Source organism: Cajanus cajan, chromosome 3 (assembly GCF_000230855.2).
Source record: "Cajanus cajan strain Asha chromosome 3, NIPB_CcT2T_4, whole genome shotgun sequence".
NCBI lineage: Eukaryota > Viridiplantae > Streptophyta > Magnoliopsida > Fabales > Fabaceae > Cajanus > Cajanus cajan.
Genome location: NC_138519.1, coordinates 65,596,989 through 65,616,151, shown reverse-complemented (window position 1 = coordinate 65,616,151; position 19,163 = coordinate 65,596,989). Strand labels below are relative to the sequence as shown.

The window sequence follows — 19,163 nt, the reverse complement described above, 5'->3', positions numbered from 1 at the left end:
CTTCTAAATTGATGCTCAAGTCCAATCCTGTGCAGGCTATGAGATTTTTGAGCCACCCCATTTTTTTTAATATTTTTTAATTGATTTTTTATTTTAATCAAAATTCAAAATTGATAACTATTTTGATAATTATTTTTATTAACATGTTTTTATTGTGAAAAATGGTTATATATTATAAAATAATCTTATCTACCATTTTGTAAAATCATGTAACCAACTAAGTATGCATAAGAAAGTCTAAATTGTTTCATCGATCTTGCAAAGAACTTTTATATTTGTTCAAAATTTGAAAGTCAATGCTAAAAGTGGATTATAATACGATAGTGGCTATTGAAATATTTAGTACATCATCATTACATGATCAACATATTTATGATTATTTTCTTTTTGATAAGCTAAGATAATAAGATCACATGATGATAAAATGTCCCTCAGCCCCTCTAAATTAATATCAAACTCAAAGATATTTTGGTACTTATAGTTGTTGTGCTTTCAAATTCCTATAAAATAAATAATCAACTCAACTAATTTATAATAAAAAAACACACGTGTAAAGTAATAGGAACAATAAAATTAATTGTAAAATTATAAAATCAACTTACTTTGTACAAGTAAAATGATGTCAATGTGTTTTCTTTTTTCTTTCAAATGAACATGAATTTTGTGTTTGTTGTGACTAACTTACATTTGAATGAGTATCATTCTTATAACATACCTCTCACTCTTAGATTATTGGTCTTTTCTTTTACTTTTTAACCTGACTCAAACCAATTTATAACAGGTTTTATCATATCAAATTAAAAAGACTTACAAGTAATTCAAACTTGAAATTTAAAGTTCAAGTCTTATGATTTATTAGGTGAGTTCGAACTAGTCTAGCAAACCCGACCTATTTTTTCGACTCTAATTTAATCCATGTAAAATAATTTTATTTGACTTTCATTTCTTAAAAATCTAAAGTTAGTATTTTTTTACTCCTAGTATTCATTTTAAATTAAATATATCATTCGTTTCAAGGACTTATAAAAAGTCACATAGGTGGTCATATAACATTTTGATAAATACAAAAGTGAATAATAAGAATCACATAATAATAAGAATTAAAACTAGTAATTCAAAATTTTAGAGAAAAGAAAAAAATAAAAAATTACATGAACCAAAATCAAAATTTATTCTTCTTATGGAGACTAAAAACATATTTAAACTATTATAAAATTATTTAAATTTATCTTAATATACTTTTGGTCCTGTAGTACAACATTTTTTGGTTATAATTTTTATAAATTATTTGTTTTACAATTATCCTTATAAAATTTATCTTCTTTTATTTTGGTTTTTGTAATTATATTTTAATCTCTATAATTATTTATTTGTTTTTCTTTATTGCCGTGAATATTACTTGTAATTCCTACTACTTTGTTTCAAATGAACTAATTTAAAATCAACATAATATTATAGGAATGAAAATAAAAATAAAATAAAATAATAAAGACCATAAAAAACATAATGACAATTTAAAAAAAAATACATGAATCAAAATTAAAAAAAGGTATTGTTCTTACCGGAGATCGGTCGTAGGGACAATCTGCTGGGCAAGATTGGTGAGCCTCCTTCGCTGGGTACGATTGTTGTTCCAAGTGGGGTGGTACTTGCAAAAGAGACTATGATGCTAAAGTTAGTGTTTATGGATGTATAGGTCTCGTATAAGTAATGCACGTACCTTTGTGTAAATTAGGGTTTTTCTGGGCTTTGGACCTGACATCGGTTACAATCTGTTTAGATAGTGGGCCTTGTTTTGGTCGATGTCACGTGGCACGTGTCCGATGTCAATTTGCGCTGTGTTTCCGAGCTCGAGCTCGGTTTAGCGGTATGGATAGTACACTAGCCTCCCGAGCTCTGAAGACTGTGAGTCGCGGAGTTAATACCGAGCTCGACAAGGGGTCGTGACTCTTCGCGTACGCCTATCTATCATGATGCCATGTGTCATAACCGTCACCTCGTTCTCCAAAACGTGTAGGCGGCATGTTAATGAGCACTGACGGTTTTGTAATGATGGTTGTACCCATCATAATGGGCTTCATTTAATGCCCATCACTTTTGTCGTTTCCGTGCCACGTGTCACGTCCGTTTTCAAATTTTGGGAAACCCCTTTTCTCTCTCTCTCACGCCCTTTCTCCTTCACTTTACTCTTTCCTTCCTTTCCTCTCTTAGCTTGCTCTCGACGCTTCGACCTTCTCTGCCCACTCTTTGTCTTCTTTCCTTATTCATATTCTCCTCCGTCGTCGCCGTTTCAGGCAATCAGGTCTCCGTCCCTCGCCACCGTTTTGTCACTGTAAGAGGAGTACCAAGTATCTCCTTTCTGTTATCTTCTTTTTCACTCTTCTTCTACGAGTCTTTTCATCTTCTTGATGGCTGGAGAGAGTGGTGTCGCATCTTCTACGCCGGCCAAAGGTAAAAGCAAGGCACGCGGCAAGGCGGTGGCCGTTGAGACGGCCGCCGCCGAAAAGAAAAAGGGCAGGAACCACCCAAGGGAACCTTTCCCCGTCATCTCTGGCTACAAATGGGTCAGGGGTGACGTCGGAGAGTTCCAGAGCGTCTTCAAGTCGTTTCTAGAGATCAATGCGATGTGGAAATCGCACAGGATCTGCCAATCGTCCATTTCTAAGCTCATCCGGCTTGAACCTTGTTAGCCTGGCGAGCGTGTATATATGGGGGGTATCTCCAATCCCCCCTTTTTCTATATGTACCAGTGCTTCTTCAGAGATTTAGGCATATGCCTTCCTTTTTCTCAGTTTGAATGTGATTTTTTGAATTTTGTCAATGTGGCTCCTTGCCAACTCCACCCCAACAATTCGTAAGATAAAATAATTCGTACGGGTTCGAACTCGATCTCGGGTTAAGATTTTGTTCTAAGGTTCGAACTTAACCTCAGCGTAAGATAAAATAATTTGTACCAAGGTTTGAACTCGACCTCGGGTTCATATTTTGTACTAAGGTTCGAACTCGAGCTCGGCTTAACATAAAGCATTTTATAGCAAAACAATGTAAAATTAAGAAGTTATGAACAGAATGAGTCATTTTATTAATGTCGTGGGTGTGCCTCGTTAAAAACCCTTTCAGCCAAAACCTATTTTTCTGTTTTTTGGGACAAAAGACCAAGTCGGGAAAAGAGTGCACAGCTCATTTGTACAATTTCAGCTGAAATAGAACTTGAGATGCGTGGCATTCCAAGTTCGCGGGATAGCTTTGTCGTTGAGCTCTTCTAGTCGGTATGCTCCATTTTCTAAGTTTTCTACAACTCGAAATGGGCCATCCCAGTTGGGTGCAAGTTTCCCTTTTGATGAGTCTCTTCGCGCTTCGCCTAGTAGTCTCCACACTAAGTCGCCGACCCGGAAAGAGCGAGGTCGAACTCGCATGTTGTATCTTCTGGAAGCTCGAAGTTTGCAAGCTTCTTCATGGAGCCGAGCTTCCTCTCTAAGCTCGTCAATCAGGTCGAGGTTGATCGCCGCTTCCTAAGCATTTTGCTCATTGTCAAAAGCACGTCCCCAGTGAGATGTCTCGCCGACCTCCATTGGGGCATGGCATCAGCTCTGAAGGTCAGCCTGTAAGGCGTTTCCTGTGTTGTTGACTTGGGGGTACAGTGGTATGCCTAGAGGATGTTAGGGAGCTCATCGGCCTATTGTCCCTTAGCACTTCCTAGCCGCTTCTTGAGTTTGCGGAGTATTACTTTGTTTGCAACTTCAGCTTGGCCATTGGTTTGGGGATGCTCGACCGAGGTCGGGAGGTGTTTAACTCCGAGCTCATGAAGGAAGTCCTTGAACCTCTATGCGATGAACTGCCTGTCGTTGTTAGTGACAAGAGAATGCGGGATGCCAAATCTGCAGATGATGCTTTTCCAGGTGAATTTCTAGACGTTCTCGGTAGTGATCCTGGCAAGTGGACATGCCTCGATCCACTTGGCGAAGTAGTCGATTGCCACTAGGAGGAATTTAAGTTGACCTTTCGCGGGGGGAAATGGTCCGAGGATGTCCATTCCCCACTAAGAAAAAGGCCATGGCGACGTCATCTGGTGGAGGACTTCGGGCGGTTGCCGATGTGTGTTGCCGAACTGCTGACATTCCTTGCATCTTTGCACATAAGTTTGGCAATCCGACTTCAGTGTAGGCCAGTAGTATCCAGCTCGTAGTACCCTGGTCGCCATCGAGCGGGCCCTAGAGTGCATCCCACAGATTCTTCGGTGGATATCCTCGACGACATATGTGGCCTGGGATTCAGCTAGGCATTTTAGAAGGGGAGTGGAGATGCCACGCTTGAACAGTTTGTCTCCAATGATGACGAACTTAGCTGATCGTATCCTCACCTTCCGAGCTTCCTCTTTATCTTGAGGTAAAGTCCCTTCCTTTAAGTAGCTCCAAATCCCTGTCATCCATTCTCGGTCTGCACTGTCACTGGTGTTGACAACCTTGTCGTCTAGGCTGGGCGAGCTCAACGTTTCTTGTATGATGGTCCGATGTTGCCCAGGGCGCTTCGTGCTGGCGAGCTTGGACAAGAGCTCGGCTCTTGCGTTCTGTTCGTGGGGCACATGGTGGATTGTGAACTCATCGAAGGAGGAGATCTATTGGGAGGCTACATGAAAGTACCTCTACAGTAGGGTATCTTTGGTCTAGTATGCCCCGCTGAGCTGCTCCACCATGAGCTTTGAGTCGCTGTTGCAACTTACTCTCCGCGCTCCGAGGTCGTGAGCCAACCTTAGCCCTACTAGAAGCGCTTCATATTCTACTTGGTTGTTGGTCACCTTGAAGCCAAACTTGAGAGATTGCTCCAAGGTGACCTTATTCGGCCCTTCCAGAATAATACCTGCACCACCACCCTTAGAATTGGAGGACCCATCAACATGTAAAGTCCATACTTGTTGTTCGTCGGTCGAGGTTGGAGTCAGTTCAGCCACAAAATCTGCCAGGCATTGAGCTTTTAGGGGGCCGCGACTTTCGTATTTGATGTCGAACTCGAATAGCTCTATCGACCATACTATCATTCGTCCGGCGAGTTCCAACTTTCTCAGGATTTGCTTGATCGGGTAGTCGGTTTTGACAACCACCTGATGACTTTGAAAGTAAGGTCGGAGGCGCCGAGCTGCGGTGACGAGAGCTAGTGCAAGCTTCTCGATCATTTGGTATCGCTTCTCCGTGTCTTGAAGGACTCGGCTGATGAAGTAAATCGGTGTTTACACTTTCTGGTGTTCTTGCATGATGACTGCGCTGTTCGCGCCTTTTGCCACGGCCAGGTAGAGGAGGAGGTCGGCGTGGTGATCCGACCTCTGAAGTATCGGTGGAGTCGTGAGGAAGACTTTGAAGCTTTTGAAGGCTTCTTCGCACTGCTCGGTCCATTCAAAGTTCTTAGGTTTCCTCAGCAAGGTGAAGATAGGCCCTACTCTTTCTGCCAACCTGGGGATGAAACGGGAGAGGAAGACTAGCCGTCCTACCAAATGTTGGACGTCTTTGACAGTTTGCGGGCTTTGCATTTGTATGATGGCTTTGCACTTCTCTGGGTTGGCTTCAATCCCTCTGCCGATGATCATGAAGCCAAGGAACTTACCTCCTTGGACGCCGAAAACGCACTTTTCTGGGTTGAGACGCATGTTATGCTTTCGAATCTGGATGAACACCTCGGCCAAGTCGGCGGCGTGAGCCTTGGGTGAAGTGGTCTTGACCACCATGTCATCCACGTAGACTTCCATGTTTCGGCCGATCTGTTGGTGAAAGACTTTGTCCATTAGCCTTTGGTAAGTGGCTCCCGCGTTTTTGAGGCCGAACGGCATCACGCGGTAGTAAAAGTTGGCGTGGTCAGTGATGAACGACGTGTGCACCTCGTCTAGTGGGTACATCATGATCTGGTTGTACCCGGAGTAAGCATCCAGGAAGCTGAGTAAGGCGTGGCCGGATGCTCCGTCAACCAACCTGTCAATGCTTGGCAGGGGATATGAGTCATTGGGACATGCTTTGTTCAGGTAAGTGTAGTCGACACACATACGCCACTTCCCTGAGCTTTTCTTCACCAGTACCACGTTTGCCAGCCACGTGGTGTATCTGACTTCACGGATGAAGCTCGCGTTCAGTAGCTTCTGTGTCTCGGTGATGATGGCTTCTCGTCTATCACTACCGACCTTCCGCTTCCTCTAGGCCACTGGTTTTGCCTCCTTGTGGATTGCCAACCTGTGACAGATAAAGTTAGCATCTATACCTGGCATGTCAGCGCTGGACCATGCAAAGAGATCAGCATTCTTGGAGATTTCAACCTCAAGTTGTCGTTGTAACTCCGGGTTTAGCTGCCTACTTATTTTTGTTCACTATCCAGGGAGTTTACCGACTTGAAAGTCATCGAGCTCGTCGGCGGGACTTGGTCATTCGTCACGGGATTCCGACCTTGGATCCAGGTTAGTGATGTCAACCTGGGCTATGTGAGCTACGATAAGGGGGTCACTTTTGCGACATTCCTCGGATGGCGAGACCTTCAAGCTCTCAGCATAGCATTGCCGAGCTGTTTTCTGGTTTGCTCTGACAGAGATGATCTTGCCACTACTCCCTAGGAATTTCATCGTCAGGTGCGGGGTAGACACCACAGTTCCGAGTTGATTCAACGTCGGCCTTCCGATGATTATGTTGTAGGATGCGTTGGCTTCGACGAGGAGGTAGCGGACCATGATCCTCCTTGAATCAGGAGAGGTTCCGAAGGTTGTCAGCAGATCCATGTACCCTCGAGTGTGAACTCGTTCTCCTGCAAAACCGACTAGAGGTTCTGTGTGAGGTTGGATAAGGGAGTGAGGGATGTCTAACTTGAGGAACGTCGACCAGTATAGGACGTCAACCGAGCTTCCTTGGTCGATCAGCGTCTTGTGGACCTCCCAATTGGCAACCTCCACGGCGATGACCATTGGATCATCCTGGTTTGGACAGACGCTAGTGTAGTCGTCGTTGGTGAAGGTGATTGGTGGTGTGCTGTGGTGCGGGGCCGAGGTAGCGGAGTGAACATTGTTGATGCTGCGCAAGTGTCTTTTTCATGAAAAGCGAAATGCTCTTCCATCTGAATGTACCCTGTAGCTCGGGCACGTAGTTCGTCCATGTCAAGGAGAGATCGTCGACACAGGCTATCGACAAAAGGGCCTGGCTTGAGTGCCATGAGCATGGCGTGTAGGGTGACCTCGGGGTTCAAGTTCCGGATCTTGACTGAGATGCTGGCGAAGCGCTCCATGAACGTCCTTAGTGGTTCATCGTCGCCCTATCTGAGGCTGGCCAAGGCAGTTGATGTGATATGGTGAGGTCGGCTCGTTGCATATTGCGCTGTAAATCACCTTATCAGGGTGTTGAAGTTGTCGATCGACCTCACCCACAATTGTGTGTACCAAGCCAGTGCAGCTCCCTTGAGCAAGGTCGAAAAAACCCTACACAGAACAGCATCCTCATTATTGTATAGGTTTACCTGTGTAATGTAGAGATCTACATGCTCGTCCGGGTCAGTCGTGTCGTCGTAATGGTCGATGCTGAGAGGGTTCCATCCGAAAAGGAGGGGCGTCTCCATAATGTCGTCAACAAAGGGGTGGTGGTGGATGCCCGCCCTATGTCCTAGATCTTGGGCGGGCGCATTACTGACTTCATGACCCGACCTATTCGTTGGTGCGTGTGACCGATGTGAAGCAGACCTATGGGTCGGTGCCCTGGGTGCAGTTGGTGGTTGGGAAGTCGAGTGCCCCTCTTCCTCGTGTTGATTACTCAGTTGAGGGGTTGATCAGAACGACGCCGAGGAAGTTGGGCGCGAATACGCTCATTCACGGCGCGCAGCATTACTAGGTCAGTTTCGTTCTCAGCACGCAGCGCCGCTAGGTCATTTTTGTGCTTGGCACGGATGTTTTGCAGGTCGGCGGCGTGTTGTTATCGCATTTGTTCGTCCTGTTCGATCAGTATTCTCAGTGCTGCTTCGCTATCCATTCTCGTTGTGCGATCTGAGTCGTCCGTTGCTCGTCTACTATGGCTTCGGGTGAAAATCATAAGCGTGGCCGATAAGAGTTGTCTTGATCGGCCCCACGGTGGGCGCCAAATGTTCTTACCGGAGATCGGTCGTAGGGACGATCTGCTGGGCAAGATTGGTGAGCCTCCTTCGCTGGGTACGATTGTTGTTCTAAGTGGGAGTGGTACCTGCAAAAGAGATTCCGATGCTAAAGTTAGTGTTTGTGGATGTATGGGTCTCGTATAAGTAATGCACGTACCTTTGTGTAAATTAGGGTTTTTCTGGACCTTGGGCCTGAGATCGGTTACAATCTGTTTAGATAGTAGGCCTTGTTTTGGCCATGTCGCGCGGCATGTGTTCGATGTCAATCTGCGTTGGGTTACCGAACTCGAGCTCGATTTAGCGGTACAGATAGTACAGGTATATTATTAAAAAAACATATTTAAATCTTAAATTTGTAACTTCAATGTAATATACAATTTTTAAAAGAACTAAAGATATTAGTCTCGGAAAATGATAAATTCGAATTTTGATTGAGAAGAAAAAATTCTTGCGGCCGAATATTTGAAAAGAGGAAAAGAATTAGTATCTCTAATCAGTAATCACTAAGTCAACAATTAAATAGAATAAAGAAAGGAAAATAAGTTCGGTTAAGTGTTTCTTCAAAAAACAAATGTTGGGTTAAATGTATGTACGATGAAAAAGGTCGATACCTTTCTCCAAAGGTAAGCAATCCAAGAGTCTCAAGCCATCTTTCTAAGTGTAATGCGACCAAACATAATATGACACAACTTCGCAACGTCCCATATTACAATAACTTTCCCACACACATTTCTAGCCATGCCAATCAAATTTTCCATACATTAATTAGCTTCATCCTGAAATAAGTTTATTTAGATTTTTTTTTATAATTTATATTTTATATTAAATTTTAATAATTCAACCATTGAATATAAAATTCTTAATATATAAATTAAATTTATAAATTTTTAAAAAATTTAAAAATTATTTAATATTTCATTTCATTAACTTAAATCGACAGATAATCATAAAATTATTTTATACATTAATTTGAATTAATAAAATAAAGTATTAAATAATTTTTAAATTTTATAAAAATTTATAAATTTAATCTATATATTAAAAATTTTATATTTAACGATTAAATTGTTAAAATTTAATATAAAATATAAATTATTAAATAAAATAAATTTAAATATATTTATTCCAATAATAATTAATAAACAGATCTCTCCTTACAGAAGATAGAAAGAGAAAAATGAAACATTTTTATAAGCAAAATAACTAATTAAAAGGATATTTGAAAGTTTGTTTGTCAACTAAAAATAAAGAATTTTAAAAATTAAAAAAAAAATAAAAACTTTAAACCTCGGCATTTCTCTATATTGTAATTTTTCTATGAACTAATAAAAAAATATGATATTAATACTCTCATTCTTTGAATGGTGAATTGACGTAAAATCTTTAAGCAAAAAAAAAATTATATTAAGTAAGAAAAAAAATTAATTATTCTTGCAATAAAGTATTGAGATTTGTGCAGAATTCTTTGTCTAAATCCTGTAGTGAGAGAGCGTGCGCATCTACTTATAATTGACAGCAGAAGAGTCGTGCAAAGCCAAAACACGTTTGTTTTTTTCAAAAGAAAAAATTAGAAGTGTGTTGTCCTTGTCTTTCGTGACAATATGCTATTCATTCTTCTCATGCAAGCACAGGCCAAACCACATTCAACATATAAGAGATTCTTACCATTATAGGTTTTGCTTTGTGAACAAGTGGTTAAATTAATAAAGTAATCTGATTGCTATATTTCTTTCATTTTTTTTATCTTAATTTAAAGATTATAATATGAAGATTAAGAAAATAATCAATCTGTTATTTATATTAATTATTCACAACTTATAACTAACATGTCTCTTATTTCTCTTATTGATTACTTTATAATTATATAGTTGTAAATAATGAATAATATATAGTATTATTTTGAAAAACTAAATTACATTATTTCTGCAAATGTCTGATAACAAATGAAGATAATATGTCAATCAACGATAATCAAGGTGGGACGATAGGACTAAAGCTATCTAATTGATGCTTATGTTTGCTCTTTTTTAATTTAATATAATTATCCATATAACACAATGTTGATTAAAGAAATAAAAAATGTTTGTCAACCATAATTAATAACGAAATTTACTTTGAATAATTAAAAAAAAAACAAGATTAACTTATTATTTTCCGTAAAAAAGATAACTATTATTATTAAATGATATATTTAATACAGATACATGGTGTGCTTGGAATAACTTAATTATCTAAATAAATAAATATTTCTTTGTAACCTTTATTTTATAAAATGATCATTGTTCTAACTAAAATTATAATCAAACGTGTATAAGGACATCTTTTTGTCAAAAAAAAAGGACTATTTTTACTTATTATTTAATAAGGACGTGTGTTTTTATCTTTTTAAACTTGAAATTAATTTTCTTTCACATGAACTAAAGTCCAAAAGTTGTATTTCAAAATCTTCCTCATCTCATGATTAATTAAGAAAATAACTTGTATCTAAATTTAGTGGATATATTCAATTTAAAAAGTACTCGTACTAGAGATAAACAAAAAGGCTAACTTGATATGCATTGGATACTGATAAAAATGGTTTGTGGAAATAAGTGAGTAAGGTTTTTTATTACCCATCCGACCGCATATTCTAACCTTATTTAATTAATTTAAAAAAAAATACAAAATTGGTGTACTTTAATGATTTGGTTGATTTTGAATTACAAAAATTAAAATAATTTATGTGTAAAAATTGTATAGAAAATAACAATTTAAAGGTTTTAAATAAGATAAAATATATTATGAAACCAGAATGATCCAAATGGATGGTGAAACCAAATTTACTTAAACAGATAGATTTATATGATCCAAAGAAAACTTCGGAAATCAAAATTGCAGAGTCCACGAGTCCAAGCTAAAAAGGGATGCGATTAAAAATGTGATTAAAGTCTTTTTATAAGCAAATAAACTTAAATTTAAGATAAAATTGCTAATGTTATATCTAGTAGTTTTTCAAAAATTTTAGATTCATTTTGATACTTTATTTTTTAAAATATTTATTTTAATTATCTATTTTTTAAATTTAAGTCAATTTAGTCTTTTTGAAAAAAAAAATTTGACTAAATCAAGATTTAAAACTTGTCTCATAAAAATCAATTATATGCTACATTCTTTATCCTCATGCATTAAATCAATAAATATAACAATGATTTTTTGAATAAATTAAAACTGAAGGTAAAAGTATAATATTGACTTAAAATTCAACAATAACAAAATCAAATCTGAAAGTGATTGCAAGAAATTCAAGTTGATACTAAAATCAAATTCAACTACTAGCATTTAGATTCCTAATGCAAATACCAAATGAAAATAGTTCCCTAACTACTGCCCAATGTCATCATATCCTATGAGTGCATTTACAACATAAGACTTAAACTTTTCTTCCAACATTATCATAATTAAAGTCATATGCAATCATACAACAAAACAAACCACAAAAGAAAGAGAACCATCTCACTTCAGTTACTAGTGTAAGCTACAATCAGGTAGTCACACACAGTTAACAACAATTACATGATAACAGTAGAATACATTTCATACATTCAACATATAACATTTCGCAATTCATATTTATTCAAAGTATAATCAAATAAAAGACAGTAGTCTCAAAATACAACATTTTAATTTTATATAATATCATTCATCAATTTCATAATTCACATTCAATAGGGATGCTATGATCATGTAATGAATAAGACTCTCCTAAACTATATGCATGTGACGCCAGTAAAAAATATTTTATCTCAATCCAAAGGCATGAGTAACTTAGGAGAAAATGTCGAGTCACAATCATCACAACACTCTACACTTGGAGGAGATACATGTGAAGTCCCACATCGGTTAGGAAGGAGAACGAAGCATGCCATATATATGGGTGTGGATACCTTCCTTGTGTGGACGCATTTTAGGGTGGCATGCGTGCCATTGCCAGAAGCAAAACCGTGAGGGCTGCGGCCAAAGCGGACAATATCCACATGCGGGTTGCTGGGGTGTTACATTTGGTATCAGAGCCAGGTTCCGGGCCGGTGTGCCAGCGAGGGCGCTGGACTCCCTTGAGGGGGGGGGGGTGGATTGTGAAGTCTCACATCGGTTAGGAAGGAGAACGAAGCATGCCATATATATGGGTGTGGATACCTTCCTTGTGTGGACGCATTTTGGGGTGGCATGCGTGTCATTGCCAGAAGCAAAACCGTGAGGGCTGCGGCCAAAGCGGACAATATCCACATGCGGGTTGCTGAGCTGTTACATTTGGTATCAGAGCCGGGACCCGAGCCGGTGTGCCAGCGAGGGCGCTGGACTCCCTTGTGGGGGGTGGATACCTTCCTTGTGTGGACGCGTTTTGGGGGTGGCATGCGTGCTATTGCCAAAAGCAAAATCGTGAGGGCTGCGGCCAAAGCGGACAATATCCACATGCGGGTTGCTGAGCTGTTACATTTGGTATCAGAGCCGGGACCCGAGCCGGTGTGCCAGCGAGGGCGCTGGACTCCCTTGTGGGGGGTGGATACCTTCCTTGTGTGGACGCGTTTTGGGGTGGCATGCGTGCTATTGCCAAAAGCAAAACCGTGAGGGCTGCGGCCAAAGCGGACAATATCCACATGCGGGTTGCTGGGGTGTTACATTTGGTATCAGAGCCGGGACCCGAGCCGGGTGTGCCAGCGAGGGCGCTGGACTCCCTTGAGGGGGGTGGATACCTTCCTTGTGTGGACGCGTTTTGGGGTGGCATGCGTGCCATTGCCAGAAGCAAAACCGTGAGGGCTGCGACCAAAGCGGACAATATCCACATGCGGGTTGCTGGGCGGTTACATTTGGTATCAGAGCCTGGACCCGGGCCGGTGTGCCAGCGAGGGCGCTGGACTCCCTTGAGGGGGGTGGATTGTGGATTGTGAAGTCCCACATCGGTTAGGAAGGAGAACGAAGCATGCCATATATATGGGTGTTGATACCTTCCTAGTGTGGAGCGTTTTGGGGTGGCATGCGTGCCATTGCCAGAAGCAAAACCGTGAAGGTTGCGGCCAAAGCGGACAATATCCACATGCGGGTTGCTGGGATGTTACAATACACCAATGATGTGTTGGGATAACTATGTTGACCAAGTTTCACCCTATACACACAACAGGTGGGAATGAGACTCCCAAACCCAGTTATCCCCGAGGTTATGAATCCCCAAACTTTTACACAAGGGGACTTTCCCTAATAGAGTATTCCATGTTGTACCCATCATAGAAACACATTATGCACATGATGCGTGTCACATAAGAATCAATGCATATTCATATCAATGCATATTCATATCAAGCATATTCATCATCACATACTTAATTTTAAAGTCACAACAATCACATCCTGGCTAGGCAATTTCACCTAGACTTTTACACTACTAAGTTAGACATAGACTTCGCAACATATGACCATTACATGGTTCACACACAACACACCACATTATTATCACACATGCAAGCACATTATGTCATCATCATATAGACTTCGATTAGCAAGTCCTGATATTTAAGATCAAATCTTAACCTACCCACTCAACTTATCACTTAATCATTCTCGTATCACTATTAATATTATGAATCATAATTCTAAGTCATGCAACAAAAATACCTCAATTAGAGTCAAATACTTAAAGAGTAAAGTTATTCATAAGATCAAATACTTAAATACTGTATTTTTGTAACTTAATCTTCTATGACCTCTTGTAGTCCAAACATGATATTTAGAGCTATATATATGTTATCAAGTTGATCTTAATTTCTTTTAGAAATCTAAGACAATTATCTACAACTTTTATGTTGACCTCAAAAGTTAAATTTTGTTATCTACTATTTTAAAAATTATAAAATCACATTGTTTCAACCTAATTTTGATAGTTTGACCTCCACTCACTAATTTGATCATAACTTAAATTCTAAACATCCTTTTTAGGTGATTTCAATGACATTAGAAAGCTACCATCCAAGGGTAAAACTATCATGAAGATTACAAAACCTAATCCGTTCATTAAGTCTTCTCGCAAGGCTTAAAACATATGCATGTTACATTTCATGCACAAAATATGATGTTCATCTTTTAATTCACATAACTTGGTCATTCCTTAACATTTATATGTGATTATTGAGTATAAACTATAGTCCCAAATGTCTAATTTCTAACCCAACAATTGAAGCTCAATATAATTTGGTTAATCACACACAAAGAAATTGTATAAATACCAAGGTATCATACTAGAATTTTCAAAACAAAGCACAACTCACACTCAAACTCATTTCGCTCAATCTAGTCGGTAAAAACATAAATTAAAGTCTAAAACTACTCTATTGTACCATAAATTAGTCAAGTCTAACTTTAATTTCAAAACATGTTCTTACGATTTCATTAGTACTATAGGGGTCTAGAGTATAATTAATTTGTCATAACCTTTAAATCTTCCTATCCACATTTGGTTTTGCTTTGTATTAATCCTAAGGGATTCACCTAAAAACTCACAAACACTCATAGATTCACAAATAGAAATAATCCCCCGTATAAAAAATGAAATTATAATTTAATAATAAATTTAGAACACGAGCAATCTATAGACAGTACAAATTTACTATTTCACTCAAAACTGGGGTTACTCCCTCATGCATCAAACAAAAACAAACGAAATGAGGGGCTAATCTTACTAGCCATAGTTTACCCACACCCCAGAGCAAGATTCTCACTCCTTCCGTTCACCTTGATTGATGCCAAACTCTAGATGTTGATCTCCAAGGTCATCTTCGGCTGCCTCTAAGTCACCCCCCCCCCCCCCCCCTTTTAGATCACAAGAGCATGCATTAATAAGGTGAGGCAACCATAGGTTTACTTATATGTGTGTGTGTGTGTTGTGTGTGTGTGTGTATATATATATATATATATATATATATAGAGAGAGAGAGAGAGAGTATAGAGAGAGAGAGAAGGGTAACTAAATCCTAGCTTTGCACATATATATCCCATCGGTAAAAGTCTGTTAATCTGTTGTTAGTTATTCCTCTCTTGAATTTCAAATAATTATATATAATAATTAAACTAAAAAATATTATTTTTTAACTTAAAATATCTTTAATTTATGCTGAAAAATTTAGGATGTTACAATACAAAAACTATTGAATACAATTGAAGTTCAAATCAAATGTATTATAAGCATGATGAAAATCAAATTTTCAAAAAAAAAATATAATTTCCTATTATTTTCTATTTATTCATGGGATGTATTTTTCACACAATTTTTACTATGTTTATAACCTTTTTGGATTCAAATGCTAATTGCATTTTATAGTTCTTATATAGGTAAATCTAATGTTATAAATTTCATATTTTGAATCCGTAAAAAATTGATTCAAAATTATATCACAAAATTGAAAATATTCATTGTTTTAAATGAACCAAATTGATTCAAATATACAAATAAATAAATAAATAAATAAAATGAACATTTTAATACATAAAAGATCAAAATAAATCTTAAAAAATAAGATAAAAGATTAAAAATATAATTTAATCTATTTCACAACTTTCATTTGTGAAAACCCTTTAGGTCAATGACAATTACAATACTGTAAATTCAATAGATTAGAGATTTTCAAAACAAAAGAAAAGAAGTGTTCACAAAATTCTAATACCTCCAATCCTTTTTATATAAAAAAAATCACAATTTAAAATAAAGTATAACTTGTTTTTATAATAATGACCAGAGATAATATCTTGAAGGCTTATCTTCTTATTTCAAAATTCAAAACTTAACAGGCTATTGCTTCACTCTCATCTCTATGGTTGGACTGTCCAATGCAATACTACTCTTGAAGTTCACTTGGGTGAAGAACATCTTCGTTGATGAACATCGCTAATTGATTGCTTATAACAATACTTCATCTTTGTAATTTGATTTTAAATTCCATTAAGGTTAATTTAGTGGTAGAGATGAGATAAATATATGAAAACTTAATCATAATTGACATTTTTAAAAGCATGGTTATGGAAACAGATACACTTTCTTCGGTTGAGAAAGGAAAGGAGAAGGAAATTAAGAAAGTTAAAAGAAAGAAAGTGAAAAATGAGACGATATTTTTACTTGTTTGATAGAGAAGAAAGTAGAAAAAAGAAAAATATAACTTTTCTTTTTGAAATTGATAATAAAATGAGAATAAAGAAAAGATATAACATGTCAAATGACATGAATATCCTTGAACAAAAATGAATGTAATAAAAAATAAATATAACATAAAATATGTTTTCAAATAAAAAAAAAAAAAACAAGACAAAACACAAGATACATTAAATAAATATTTTACCACTTAAGATAACATAAAATATAAATTAATTAGAGAATTTTTTGTCTTTTTAATTTAAATTCACGTAAGTGTTTTTGTTTTTTTTTTCTTTCTCAAATTGGAAAGAAAGAAACTTTGGTGTCTATCCAACCAAAATTTTATTGCCTTCCTTTATTTGCAAACCAAACCAAAGGAAACATATTCTTTCGGCTCTTCTTTTTCTTTTGTATTTTCATTTCAACCAAAACATAGTGTACAGTTGTAGTGAAATATCTTATACCTAAACTTATGAGAATGTGATCCACAACCCCTAAATTAAAATTGACCTAATAGAAGTATATATCTATTAACCGTCTTTTCTTTTCTTTTTTCTTTCAAGAATCCACAGTCTGAATTATAATATCACATATGCAACGATGCAAATGACTAAAGATTCTTTTTTATCTAAATGGAAATCATAAGCAGATATGAGACAGAGTTTAAAGATAATAATAAAGAAGGAAATTCAACCGATCGAGAGCTTCAGATTAATTAATAAAAGTTTAGAACGTTGACAACCTGGTTTGCAGATTTTGTTGTTGCAATTAAAATGGACTATAGAAAAATAGTTTAAGATAGACAACACATTCCATCAATTGTCACAGTGATTCACATGCAAACATACATATAGAGGATGAGCATGTGATTAGAAATTTGTCATTGCTTACTGACAAATCTGTGACTAAGCGAGCATGCTCGTTCAAATAATTACAATAAACATTTCACTAATCGAGGAACATTGTTTCTTGTTGTTTAACATTATTGTCATGACACAAAAAAGTTGAAACCAACAAAATGTGGCCTTTACGAGTTACAATAATGTTTTCAAAATGTTGCATGTAGATTAATACTACTTCTCTAACTGGATAACGCTATACATATTTTTCTATAAGAAAAGCAACTAAAAAGATATATTAATTATGGAAAAGTGTTGGATATGAATGAGATATATATGTGAAGACTGAGGAGTGAGACGTAAAGTGATAAAGGAAGAGGAATTGATTGGAACTGTGGGACATATCATATGATGCTTTCTTATACCCGCCCAGATTCTGTTAAAGGGTAACCGTCCATTGTTACTTTCGCCCAACCTCAAAAAATGTGGTTGTGGCTCACAGTTTAATAAGCATTTGTTGTTGCTGTTTGTGATTGTCACACCTTGATCCATTATATCCATAAATGTGTAAATCAAAAATTTAATGAAGTTCGGTTTCGATTCTTCTGTCGGGAAATGATGAAGAATCAGAAATATACGAGAGAGAAATTAAATTAGGCACACCATCTATATAGATAAAATTAAATTGGTTGGGGTCTGGATATCCTTAATTCAAAAGTAAAAGTTTGTATTAAATTAAACACTATTAAATTTTGATTATTTATATACTTAATTCAAAGATGATTCTCTATTCGACAGTCACAGGAATATTACTAGTATCCTCTATCTAATATTTTTACTCAAAAAAAAAATCATATACAACATGCACCTATTTTTCTCCCTCTTCACTTGTTTTTTAATCTTGCTCTAACTTCTAAAACAACCTTCACATGAAAATTGTTATTATTTGGTTCTCAAGTGAAGGCCAGGGTTTGATAGGACTTTTGCTTCATCAATTAGAGGTTCATCAATTAGAGGTTTGATACTATCATCACATAATGAACATAGTTGACCAGAATTACTTCCACTATCTTTAAATATAAGAAGGGATTGGATGAAAGGTATGATCGATATTTGTGTTCTCAGTTAGAGGTTCATTATTATTTTGGTATTGTCAATCAAGATGTTTCTGAACATAGAAATGACAGAAGAGTGGCAGTACACAGTTAACACGTGTAAAAGGAAGAACCGGATTGGAAGAAAATAAAGTCAACTTGTCATCAACTTTATGTGGTACGCAGTATACATCAACTTTAATCATAAATCTTCAAAAAAAAAACAAAGGGGGAAAAAACTTTATAAGTCAGCAAACCCCGTTTGATTAAGGTGTTTCTATCGTAGTGCATTTTTGTGCATGAGTTTCAGAGTTGGGACACATTATATATCTGTCGTGTGTTTGGATAAAAGTACTTTACAGTGGGCTAGTAATGCCCAATTAGCACCAATAATTGCCTTTGCTATGGCCTATAAGTGAAGAATCTCCAACGTGCTACTAAAGAGAGAATTATGAAAATGAGGGATCGAGCAAGAGTTTTAGTGGCCCCATGACCAAAAGATCAGCTTTATATATAGAGCTCCACTTCTTAGTTGGATGCAGTGTTAACTACATTAAAATTAGTAGAAAACATATGATTCAGCTGCAATTGACATTGGTCAACTGTCTAATTTATGTTGTTTCTTTTGGTAGTTGACCACCTTGTCATACAAGTCCAATAAGGAAGGAAGTACTATAGTAATGGAAGGGTTGATGCATTTTCTTCTTGTTATAATTGAACTCCCACTAGGAACAGGAAATTATGAGATCGGTTACAAAAGATCAAATATCATATTTGTTTTTTCTCCTCTTTCATTGTCAAGCTAAGTTATTGTTTTTTCTTCTCTTTTATTGTCAAGTTAAGTTAATAAATGTTGAAATAAAACATTGGGAAAAAGTAATTACTAAAATTACCGTGAGCGGCAGGATTCGAACCTGCGCGGGCAGAGCCCACATGATTTCTAGTCATGCCCGATAACCACTCCGGCACGCCCAC

At 37.1% G+C, this 19,163-nt stretch overlaps 2 protein-coding genes and 1 non-coding gene across 3 annotated transcripts; all 3 read right to left on the bottom strand.

The window, feature by feature from the left end:
- Positions 1 to 4,039: 4,039 nt before the first annotated feature.
- Positions 4,040 to 5,170, bottom strand: LOC145956409 (uncharacterized). The gene is made up of 2 exons (XM_083072002.1): positions 4,721 to 5,170; positions 4,040 to 4,615 (listed from the first exon to the last, which is right to left on the bottom strand). Exons 1-2 carry the CDS (start codon positions 5,168 to 5,170, stop codon positions 4,040 to 4,042), a joined length of 1,026 nt encoding a protein of 341 aa, XP_082928128.1.
- Positions 5,171 to 6,400: 1,230 nt separating this feature from the next.
- LOC145956408 (uncharacterized) lies at positions 6,401 to 6,931 on the bottom strand. The gene has a single exon (XM_083072001.1). The coding sequence runs from the start codon at positions 6,929 to 6,931 to the stop codon at positions 6,401 to 6,403; it is 531 nt and encodes a 176-aa protein (XP_082928127.1).
- Positions 6,932 to 19,081: 12,150 nt separating this feature from the next.
- Positions 19,082 to 19,163, bottom strand: TRNAS-AGA (transfer RNA serine (anticodon AGA)). Its single transcript has one exon. It is a non-coding gene; the product is annotated as a tRNA-Ser (tRNA).